The 12,309-nt window shown below is 41.6% G+C and overlaps 1 protein-coding gene across 1 annotated transcript in view; it reads right to left on the minus strand.

Moving 5' to 3' along the window:
- LOC118084786 (amine oxidase [flavin-containing] B-like) overlaps window positions 1-12,309 on the minus strand; it is a 38,058-nt gene that overhangs the window by 19,212 nt on the left and 6,537 nt on the right. The window contains exons 2-3 of the mRNA XM_035114743.3: window positions 7,521-7,615; window positions 4,690-4,827 (exon numbers count right to left, since the gene is read on the minus strand). Coding sequence (XP_034970634.3) covers window positions 4,690-4,827; window positions 7,521-7,615 — 233 coding nt within the window. The remainder of the gene's footprint in view (window positions 1-4,689; window positions 4,828-7,520; window positions 7,616-12,309) is intronic.

The following is a 12,309-nucleotide window of genomic DNA, read 5'->3' on the forward strand; positions in this document are numbered from 1 at the left end:
GGATTGGGAATTGGAAATACCATACTGTAGAGGTTCTGAACAGAGCCAGGGAAGGCTCGGTGGATGGAAAAGTGAATAAGCTGAGACTCAATCCAGTAATGGCTGGTAGTAATTATGGCTATGTACTACCTCTCATATCAGTGTGCCTCTGAATACCTGAGTATCAATTGGAGAAGCTCTTTCTGATATCTGTTTGGCCACTGTGGGGACAAGATGGGGCTCTGGTCAGATCCTGCATAAGTCTTTTTATATGCTCTTATTTTCAGCTTTTAGAAAAGGCCTTAGCCCATGTTCCAGTGGCTGGGGAAAACCTGAGAAGGATAACAACATCTCAAGTCATCTTGACTCTAATATTTATGCTTTAATTAGGTCTCCAAAGAAAGGTTTGAAAATGAAAAACGAAAGCAATTTTACCCAGTCATTTAAAATCCATTTAAGCTGTTCTACTCCGATCTCTGCACATGGAAATGGCCATTTATTTTGTGGAGCATGTCAAGGATGAGAATAAATCACAGTATTTAACTCTTACACATGTATCTCCAGCCATAAAAGAGATGCCACAAAATTGAATGTGTTCCAATACAGCAATCACGTACTTTGGGGCTAATTAAGTCTGAATGCTCCAGCTGCTTTGCATATTTTATTCATGAACAAGAAGACGGCAAACAACATTTTAATAAACAGTTCCAGAGCAGGAATGAAAATGGACAAGGCTTGAGAGAGCCTTGCAAAGTTGTAATTCAATGGTTAGAGCCAAGGAAGAAGGTAGACTATGCACTTTACATAGAGACAGATTTGTGGCTTTGGTTAATATTTTATAGGAACCAAAAGAGGAAGGGAAGAGGAGACTTAGAGAAAATAATAACCTACCCTCTTAATTAAGAAAAATATACATGTTTTCAGATAAGATATTTATCACCTGTTGAAGTATACATTTTGAACTGATTGAGGTGTTAATTCCCCCCCCCCAATGGTAAGGTAGGTGGAAGGGTGCAGACAGGGCAGTCTCGAGCAGGTCGGGCGCCCTGGCGCTGAGGGGCGGAGATCGCTCTGGCGCCCCCACCCTCGCAGGGCGCAGCATGGCTTCCGCGCGGCTTTGCCACGCAGTGCCCTGCCTACTGGCCCAGCGCCCTGGTGCCCCGCGCCTCCGGGACTCTACCTAGAGCCGGCCCTGGGTGCAGAAGGCAAAAAACATATTTTGATTTCAAAAGTCCCCAGATTACCACATGCCCTATTCATATTAATGAAAGTGTACGTAAAATTATATTGCTTTCCTAACCCCACTTATCTGAGAAGCAAGTAATTGCCTGCATTTGGTTTCCTTTGGAGAAGCCCACTAGCGACTTACGCCATTTTGTGATGTACGAATTTACTTACAACTACATAGGTGGAGCATAGGAGGCATCAAATGGCCAAATCTCCAGCATAGAATCATCATAGTTCAACCCTCTGCGAATACATTTCCCAAATCTAAATACTGCTACCAGAGTAGCCCATCTTCTCCAGACTACAATGGACTAAGCAAGAACACAGACACACCATACCCAAGCTGTAACTTATTTGTTGCATTGGAACCAGGTATCTTCCCTCCAATGCTTTGTTGCTTGGATCATATGATTATTTCTCCCCACTAGGATTCCTGTGAGGGCAGAGCAGAATGTGGTTGCGTGAATAACACCATCACAAGCTCCTCCCACTGGATAGGGACCATGGCTTCATTAGTTGAGTGACACAAATGTCTTGTCACACGCACACCACTATGTAGATTTAATTATCTGAAGAAGCCTTCTCTGAATAAAAAAATGTGTTGTGTTGTGTTGTGTTGTGTTATGTGTTGAGTGTGTGGTTGAGTGTGTGAATGAGAGGGGGAGAGAGAATAATCTCTTAAGAAAAATCACAGTGGACCTTCCTCTTTGCCACCACTCAGTCGCTTATTCCATAGTATAATAATAATTTTCTAACATACTGGTCTGAAATTATTTTGTTAATTGGTATTAGAAGTAGTTCATACTCCTTGAATTAAAGAAGCACCTCAGTTAGCGAACTTAATCCACTCTGAAGTATTCACCATCAGAAAAGAAACAGAAAGATTTTGTACAGTGCTTTTTAAATAAGAAAAATAGTGCTGGTACCCACCATGAAGTTATTACAGTAAGTGCCACACTTTTAACATATGGGGAAAAAGGTGCCGGCTGCATAACCTTGAATACCCCCGGAAAAATGCACTAGTTTTACATGACCCTCATTAAAACTTTCAAAGATAATGTTGAGGTGAATCCTTTACATTTCTTGCAAAAGCATCCACTAATGTTTTAATCTGAAAGTATGACATCATTCCCATATTGGATCATCAGATAGGCAGTACTTTTCTCTGTGGGTACGCAGGTGTACACATACCCCTAAACATTTTGTGAATCTTTGTACTTTTTTTTACCATTTACTGTATTTATTTCCCCCGGTTTGAACTATAAAATGGTGGTTTTCTTGAGTCAAAATGAGAGTACCCCTAAACATATTTTTTTTAGAAAAAAACATTTTGCAGGTATGCAAAATCCTGCAAAACCCTTAAGTTGTTTTTTTTAATAAACTAGGTAATTATTATTCCAGTTATACAGATGTAAAAGAAGTGTAATATGGTGAACGACGCTATCATATCAGAACTAGAAATTAAGCCCACACCTCCATTGATTACAATGCCTTGGTGTCAGTTAGCAAACAACACTTTTCAATAATTTGTCTCATATTTATTGATTAGTACACCAATAAAACATCACTTAAGGGCCAAAACACACGAAGCCAGCCCAATGTAGAATGCTTAACATCCCACACATATCCCATCATTCACTCGCTACATGTCAGTGGGCCTACAAGCAATATTACCAAGCCAGTAATTCCTGGCCTGCTGATGTGGTAATGATGGAGCTTAAATGGTAAATGTACTTAAATGCACTGGGGTATGCATAGAACATTTACTTAAACAAACATTTTACCTGTAATATACCATTATGTAGGTTATACTGTAGTGGTTTTTGCTTGGAAACATAGACTGATCATAGTTCTCCCTAATAACTCTTTGCTCCTATCAACATATATTGACCTTTTGGTAGACACTGTTTCGTTTGTTACTTTGAGTGATATTTAGCTTCTGCCATTCCACCTAAAGGAAAGAACTGCTATAACCTAATCTATACTGGATTGTGCTCAAGGCAGCGAAGCCTCAGATACCAATTGGCTCAAATGTTCACAAATATTCCAATGGAAAGTTGTCTGCCTGCCTGGGATTAAATATTGGCCCACAGGTCCCAGGAAGAGAAGTAGTTTTGTGGGCCAGACTAAAAGGAAGGGGAGCCAAGGGACACCAGACCTAGACACAATGAGAATAAGAGAAATGTGTAGAGTAAGAAACAGGAACAGGAATGAAAGAGCTATTTGGGGGGGGGGATGGATGGCTGGAGGCTGAACTTCACATTTTGAACTTGCCCACCATATTTGCAGGCTTCTGTTGCTTCTTTGATGCACAAGATCTAGATTCAATATTCCTTACTTACAGCAAGCTTTCTGCTCAAACACAGGCCTAAACACCCAATGCAAAAGTGAACGACCAGTTCAAATGTTGGTCCTTCTGTCTACTCTACCTTGGGCAGCATTTGCAATATCCGGGAAGCCAGAGGGTTTATAAACCATTTCCATTCAGGGATGATCATTATCTGCCCTTATTGCTACTGTAAAAGTTAGTGAGAGACTGCCAAATACAATACTGTATAATGTAATAACATGTTGATTAATATTTCCGCCCTTGTCTGACATGCAGGTAAAATGGCCCAGGCGGCCATCATTAACCTTTTCCCATTCAAGAAACTGAAACTGAATTTGTAATATAGTAATCAGGCTGGCCCATGCTAAATCATTTAGCATTATATGCTGGGATGGCCTTTGAGGCATAATTAGAAAGCTATCCAGGCATTAAAATCTCCCAGTATAACCAGGTCTGCCACTGGGCACTCATCTAAGAAAAGACCAATTAGATTTTCTTCCAAGACTCACTCAGATACAGCAGAGCTACTACTGGGGAAACTACACTTTCCTAGCACTGAAGAGAAAGGACACTTAAAATAATAAGATAAATATTGCTTCCCTTAACTGCAAATATCCCAACTAGATGATGCCAGCATGTTTGAACTGCCTGAAACTCTGCATCTAACAGGGAATTTTGCATATCTCTTTAGAAGGCATTAAACATTTCAAAACCCAGGAAATAACAGCCACCTCATTGCTTAATTCTGCATCTTGGTTATATATACCTGATCAAATTTCAACAGGGTATCACTACAGTTAATCATATTATTTAATACTGCAATAATCCATCAAATTATTTTGATTCCACAATCAGATTAGATCACTTGTATAATCATTTGATTATCACTTGATCCAGTCAAACTCCCTACTCCTTGCAGAAAGAAAAATTATACATAGCCCCAGTTAGGGTTAAACATTGATCTTTATCCTATTTAGGGATTATGGAATAGTGCGGAAGAACACTTAATTCCTATTTTCCTTCAAAATTTATGGCACCCCTGAATATTCAGATGAATCTGAGAACTTGGTAACAGAAGCATTCCAATAAAGATGTTATGAGCCACCATCCTAATTCCAAAAACATACACATTCAGAAAAAAGTTCTGGTCATACCTTGACATGGTGAATGAGATGTTCTACTTCATTCACTTTATAGGTCTCTAGTCCTAGCTCCTTAGATAGTCTCAAGACACGGTTTTGTGTTGGCCCCACGTATGCCCCTCCTAGGTCCACATATTTGACATGCTTATTCTGGCAGAGAAGGGAACAAAGGAAACGTTCTTGGCAAATGGCTATCAAACAAAACTTGTGATTCTTCATTTTTGCCCTCAATTCTGTGCCATGGGATGAAAATATTTTTTTTAAAAAAAAAACTATTCAGAGTACTGTATTTATAAGTTTTGCTACTTACCCATCACCATAAGGTCCCAGGGTGGGTCAAAGCAATAGAATTAATATACAACTTTTAACACGTGCAAAACCATTCCAGTCAGAGCAAAACGATACAGATCCATCAAAGGAGATGGGTCCCACAAAACAAAATTCTTCCATGGCAGGGAAAAGAGGTGCATCATAGGATGAAGGCTCTGCAGTGAAGATGCTAGACACTCCCATGTGGGGACAGGAAATCTGACAATTTAGGAGCTGTCCCTTCTCATTAAGGGTATCCCGTTAAAGGGATCCAGGGTGTGTGGAACCTTTCCGAAGCCTGGGAATGGGCTAGGGCTATGCCACGACCCCATCGGTGACCCTCTTCATTGATGTGTATATCATAGGGCTCCCCCTAGGAGGTTGACCTTTTTGAGACTTCCTGCAGACGGGCAGGAGTCAGGATATAGTCTGGCTTTACCCAAATGCCTAAGCCAAACTGCTCACATCTATACCCAATAAAGTTGTGGCCTAATCTATCTCATTAACCCAACATATTCGGGTCTGTGTGTCTATTTCTGAGGGGAACTGCGGGGCCACGCAACTTAGGAGCTGCAACAGACAAAATCCTCTCCAAGGCCACTATTCTTAACCCTTCAGAGGGTGGTGGAACTACCAAGAGAACCCCCTCTACCATCATGTCACTCAAGAGTGTTTATAGGAATGGAGATGTGCTTTTTCATCTGGAACTCAAGCCATTTCAGGATTTACACACTAATAAAGGAGCCTTGAATTGGGCCTAGAAACAAAGTGGCAACCCTCAGCAGGACAAAACATGACTTTAGCTTAGCATGGTGGGGAGGAAGGTGGAGACGGCTAAGGCAGCTATCAGAATACAACAAGGTTACTTGACATTTTGGCCTCTTGATTGAAGAAGAGTTTGTCATTTTTATATATATACAATTTCTGCAGAGAGTGCAGTGCATGGGCTGAAGGCTTGGGGTACAGAAACCTGTTGATGCAAACTGGGTACAAGCCTGGCAGAGTCGGCTCTACGGCTAGGCTGGGTGGTGCAGGGCACCATGGCGCCGGCCCGCCAGGGGGTGCGCCACGCAGCCGCACCTGCCCGCCGGCCGGCCGCTCCGCTGCGCAGCAAGCCTGCCCGCCCGTCGTGCAGCAGCGCCCTTGGCGACCACACTGTACGCTGAGCCCGCCCACCCGCCCGTCGCGCTGGAAAACGGGGCGGCGGGGGGCAGCGGAGGGATCCGTCGCACCACGGCATCAGGGCGCCAAAGGTGCTTAAGACGGCCCTGAAGCCTGGCTAGCATTTTGGTGGGAGACTGCCATGGAACCCTATCTACCACACCTTCCATGATGGGAAGAAAATTGTGATACAAATGTAATAAATAACACCATGGGAGAGGAGTTTTCAGCTACCCCACCTCCTGCCACTGGAAGCCTGGTAAGAAGCTGCTGCAAAAGGGGAAGTGTGAGGACTTTTTCATTTTTTTCCCCTCAAAAATTATTTCCTGTAGCACAAATGGATGAACTTTTGCCTATTAATGACTAAAATGAGGTATATGCCATTGAAATATTTAAAAAGGTTACGCACAAACCGTTTTTACTTTTTTTGTATGCCGTTTTACCATTTCATAAAATTGTATTAACAATTTTATATATATTTCGTATCAAATTTGGACACAACACCACATTCCACAATGGGGAGTGTTCTTAGCAACATAGGGTATACAAATGTCACACCTGCACAAGGTAAAAGTCCCTTTTGGGACCTCAAAACTCAGCCTGCAGACCCATAGCTGCCAAGTTATCCCTTTTTTTAAGGGATTTTCCCTTATGCTGAATAGGCTTCCTCGCGAGAAAAGGGAAAACTTGGCAGCTATGCTGCAGACCCTGCCGGGCATGCTGGGAAAAGAACCTACAGGAGAGGTAGCAAAACATCGTCCTCTAGCAGCGTCTATACTGTTACTGCAGCTAAAAAAAGCTTCCTTGTGTGTTTGATGATCCTATATAATGTTGTATATATGTGACTCTAAAGCTTGGGTTCAATTTTATATCTGCTTACAGTGACTTCAAAAAATGGTCCAAAAAAATGATAAATAAAAATTTTAACATCATTTTGTGCATGAGGTTTTTTTATCAAATCTCTTTGAAAGTAAGATTTTATCTAATCTTTAATGAAAGCTCATCAAATTATGATACAGGGAAATGAGGTTGTCAAAAAGTCATCACCCTAGTGAACAACATCATGGGGCTGGGTTTTCTAGGACCAAGGAGACAGTGTTAGACTCTCTTGTTATTTTTGCTATTGCCAGGAGGTGTAACACTGTTAATGTAATGTTGCTACACAGTACTGAAATGTTTTTTGGAGTTGCAATATTTGCTATTGTGTTGTTGTTTTATTATGTTACTATGAAATAGTTTGCTATGTTTAATTTTGAAATGCATTCTTGTTTTCTTTGTTGTGAGCCATCTGAGTATCATTTTGTGTGTGGAAAACTGGCATGCAAATAAAACTATAAATGAATGAATAAAAGAGATAAGACCGGAATACTTACTCTGACCGTGAATGTTCTGCCTCCAACCCTGTCACGGGCTTCCAGGACTACAACACTCAATCCCGAGTCAAACAGCAACTTGGCTGCTGATAGACCTAAAGAGCAAACAGAAGGATGTATTATGCTATCTCCACCATGCAATGTACTCACAGCTACATGAAATAAGAGTCAACCTTGAAAATGGATTTCATTGGGTTTAAACCACCCAGTTACACATCCTGAGCCCATTTAATCATGACTGATTTAACCTCTTCATCTTTGGTTTCCCACTCTAATAAAATGCTATATGCTTCTTTTTAAACAATTTAAAATTCTCTTCCACTATTTCTTTTTGAGATCAGAATGCTGGACTGATCTAGCAGGCTCTTCTTATGCCCTTATTGTACATAATTCAGAGAAAGTACTTGGGGAGGTCTTTGGACTCCAATGACCCAGTGTAACAAATGAGAGCACTTCCTAGCTATGCCACCTTTCTTATCCATTTGAAGGAGAATAATCATTCTAACATATTACATGGCAGGAAACTATAGGCATCTCCCATACCTAACCCGAATTATAATTTCACACACACACAATATTAGGGCACATGCTGTCTGGCATATTTTTCTTGTTTTATGGTTGATATTTAGTAATATATTGAAAATTCCTCTCTCAGCTTCAGTTCCACAAATTGAAGTTAAACATGCAATTTTATGAAGAACCATGAAGCAATCACATAAAAATATTCTGTGCTTAAGTTCTATGCAGTATCTCACTGCATACTCTCTTAACTGCTTTTATTTTTGTTAGTTCCAGTTACAATGCTACAAAACGTTACTTTCTTCATTGCATTACCCTATAGATCCATAAGTTGCATAGTAAACCATGGCTTGGCATGATGTCTTAATTTAGCCATTGTGTGCCCTGTGGCAAATCAGCAGCTGTAACTCAAAATTTTCCAAGAGTTGCAGTGGTAGCAAAATTAATAAAAAACAACTAAGAATTGACAAAGATTGATCTTATTTGCACAAAGGGCACTGCAACATTTAGACAGAGGTGAAGCAAGGGAAATGCAGTAAGCCTTCATAAGTAACTATGGCAACCTGCTATAAAATTGCATCCCCTTAAAGACTGGCTTCTAAGGGCTTTTACAATGGAAATTTAATCTGCAAAGACTGCTTCCCTATCACAGAATAATCTGTATTCAAATTACTGTCTGACTGAAATGTCAGCAATCATAATTATTAACGATTTTGGCCTGTTGGGTTCCTGGTGGTTCATCTTTCATCAATCAGAATTTTAGATTCAATCATTTCTCTACCCAAAACATCAGAAAGATAAAATAAGATGAACGTTACACTGGTTTCCTCAGTTAGGCTCACCTTTAAAGATGAACTTTGTGCAGTTATAAAATATGAACTGTAAGTGCTATCACTGTATATGAAGAGAACTCGAGAAAAGGTTTGGTTACTGAAGTATATATACATGTGATCTGACAATATCCATTCATTCCCATGGCCAATATTTTCTACAATTTTAACTCAACAATCATCTTTTCCATCCATCCCTTTGATTGGAAGCTTCCTCTTTGTGCCTTTTGCTTGCCCATTTGCCTCCATGGCTATATGAGCTCCATGGCTCATCCAAAACCAGCTTCTTCTGTTATGCCACAGGGCCTTATTCTTAGCACCTGTGACCTATTGGTGGCTGCAAACTCCTTCACCAACCCCAAACAGGTGGTGAAATGAGGTCAAGGAAGGCATCAAAAGGCATACTGAATGGCACTTTTAGAAGCAGCTTTTCAAGCATGAGCCCCAAAGACTGGGACATTAATGAATTAGACTAAAAACCATTTGCAAAAAATTAAGATGCTTGATTTGGGGGCCAAGAACAAGCATTTCCTCTCCCCTCCCCACCCCCTTTGGATTAAGAGCCTGTCTGGAATTTCATCTTTCTAAACCATCCAAGGTCAAGGTCATAGAGCTTCTTCATACTTTCCAAAGCAGCCTGGGGTGGGGTGGGGTGGCGGGAATACAAACCAGTGGTCCTTCCTCTTCCCACGCTTCTTGAGAATGTCAGAAATGGCTCCCAGGCATATACCTCTGTAAGGAAATCTGTCTGCTTTCTGTCCCTACATGTATAATGCATTCACTTCTCCAAGGAAAGGGAAGCACACAGAGACAGCCAAGGAGATGCTAAACAAGTGTGGGAGGAAGCGCAGTTCATTTGTGTGTGTCTCTCCCCCCCCCAGCTTGTTCTGAACATTCAAGCCAGTTTTGCCCACAGATAAAAATAGAAGTGTTTTCTTAAAAAGCGCAGTCAGACGGTATACAACACTTAAATGTCTCGAAACATTTAAAGACAGTTTCACGCAGAAGACTTTCCTCCAGATTGTTTTCTCTCTCTAGAGAACAGCCACTTCAGGCCTAATTTGGAACTCTGGAGTAATTTCACAACCAAATCATACTTAACAGAATATCTGCTGCTGAAGTGAGACATTAAAAACACCTCTAAAAATTAAGGTGAACTGGGAAGCTACACTCTCACCACAATGGCGAAAAGCTTTACATAGTCAAACCACAGAAAGCACAATAACTGATAATCAAATAACAGTTGACTGTGGAGCCATTGAGTTTATGTCCAATTAGGTAATGTACCCACTTTAGAGTGCTCACTGGAAGGACAGATCGTGAAGCTGAGGCTCCAATACTTCGGCCACCTCATGAGAAGAGAAGACTCCCTGGAAAAGACCCTGGTGTTGGGAAAGATTGAGGGCACAAGGAGAAGGGGACGACAGAGGACGAGATGGTTGGACAGTGTTCTCGAAGCTACCAACATGAGTTTGACCAAACTGCGGGAGGCAGTGCAAGACAGGAGTGCCTGGCGTGCTATGGTCCATGGGGTCACGAAGAGTCGGACACGACTAAACGACTAAACAACAACAACCCACTTTAGATATACACTGGGAAACCAGCTTGTGTTCAGCTACAATTACTGGTACCTGTCTGGTAAGGCTGGTCACAGATATTTTTGCAACTATTCAGAATAGGTCATAGTCAGAGTAGTCCCATTGAAATTAATGGATAAGAGCAACTAAAGCAGGCATCCCCAAACTGCGGCCCTCCAGATGTTTTGGCCTACAACTCCCATGAACCCTAGCTAACTGGACCAGTGGTCAGGGATGATGGGAATTGTAGTCCAAAACATCTGGAGGGCCGAAGTTTGGGGATGCCTGAACTAAAGTCAGTTACTTCAATGAGTCCTACTATGAGTAAAACATAGTAAAATACAGCCCAATGTATCTACTTCATATAGTACTGACCTGCTTTAATTAATGAACCTAAGTTAGTTTCGTCCATTAATTTCAATAGGTCTATTCAGAGTATGATTTAGTAGGATGACACCCTGTGTTACTTACTTATAAGGCACCCTGTAGCATCATCATACTTGACAAATGCCTCTTCTGGCAAGTGGATAGACCAGCCCCGTGCAGCTGTTTTTTCTTGGAGTTCCGATCAGTTTAGTCCATGATCAAATTGGACCCCTTTATACTTGTTATTTACAGGCTAACTTGCAAGTCAAGCACTTTATTGAAAGCATAAGCACAATAAACTTTGCAGTTCACTAGAATATACAGAGACAAACCAAAAATTATGTGATGCACAATGAGGGAACTAGAGAGGGCAAGCCTCTTTTGTTCTCAGCTAGAAAGCAATTTCCCCAAGCTTAGATCTCCTTTCAAAGCCCCAGCATTCTGCTTATTGCATTACTTTGCCTGAAACTTGGATTTAATAGCATTGGGATCATTAAAACAGTCAGCACAATATAAACAATCTGATTACTGGGTTTCAGCTGAGATATTGAACTTGGCATCAGGTACTTTGATCTCTGTTCTTACTCACTGTCAGTCAGCAAAATTCTGTTAATAAGGTAGCACTGAAATTGCTCAAGTTAACAGTTTCACATGTCTTTGATTCTTCATTTCATTTCTCTAACTTTGACAGATTGTTTTGGGGTTCTAAATTGTCTCTGTTTTACTAAACTCATGCAGTAGTTGGGAACTCTGGAAAAGAGTGTTCTATGTAGATTGTCCTGGTCAATGTCTATGGCACATTCGGTATTAAGTATGTAGAGTCCATGCAGACATTCAACTGAACATGGTGTATGTTGGAGGCAGAGCCTATTTTCAATAATAAATAATTATAATTATTTATTATTTATTATTTCCACCCCGCCCATCTGGCTGGGTTTCCCCAGCCACTCTGAGCGGCTTTCAACAGAACATTAAAAACAGGATAAACCTTCAAACATTAAAAACTTCCCTAAACAGGGCTGCCATCAGATGTCGTCTAAAAGTCAGATGGTTGTTTATTTCCTTGATGGGAGGGCGCTCCACAGGGTGGGCACCACTACCACTCTGCCTGGTTCCCTGTAACCTCACTTCTTGCAGTGGGGGAACCGCCAGGGGCATACAAAGTGGGGGGCGGAGGGGGCGGTCTGCTGCGGTGCCACTCTGGGGAGGGGGTGACAAGATGGCCCCTGCCTCCCCCCAGCTGTAGAGCAGTTGAGGGCACGCAGCGGCTGTACAGGCTGCCACTCTCGGGTGCCATCCATACAGGATGCCGCACATGCGCACTCCGTACGGACATCGCCCTCGGTGCTGGACCTCAGTGTCCGGGCTGAAGTGTCGTGGAGACGCTCCTTCAGGTATACTGAGCTGAGGCCATTTAGAGCTTTAAAGGTCAGCACCAGCACTTTGAATTGGGCTTGGAAACGTACTGGGAGCCAATATAGGTCTTTCAGGACTGGT

The sequence above is a fragment of the Zootoca vivipara genome, chromosome 4 (genome assembly GCF_965207765.1).
Source record: "Zootoca vivipara chromosome 4, rZooViv2.hap1.1, whole genome shotgun sequence".
NCBI classification, from domain to species: Eukaryota; Metazoa; Chordata; class Lepidosauria; order Squamata; family Lacertidae; genus Zootoca; species Zootoca vivipara.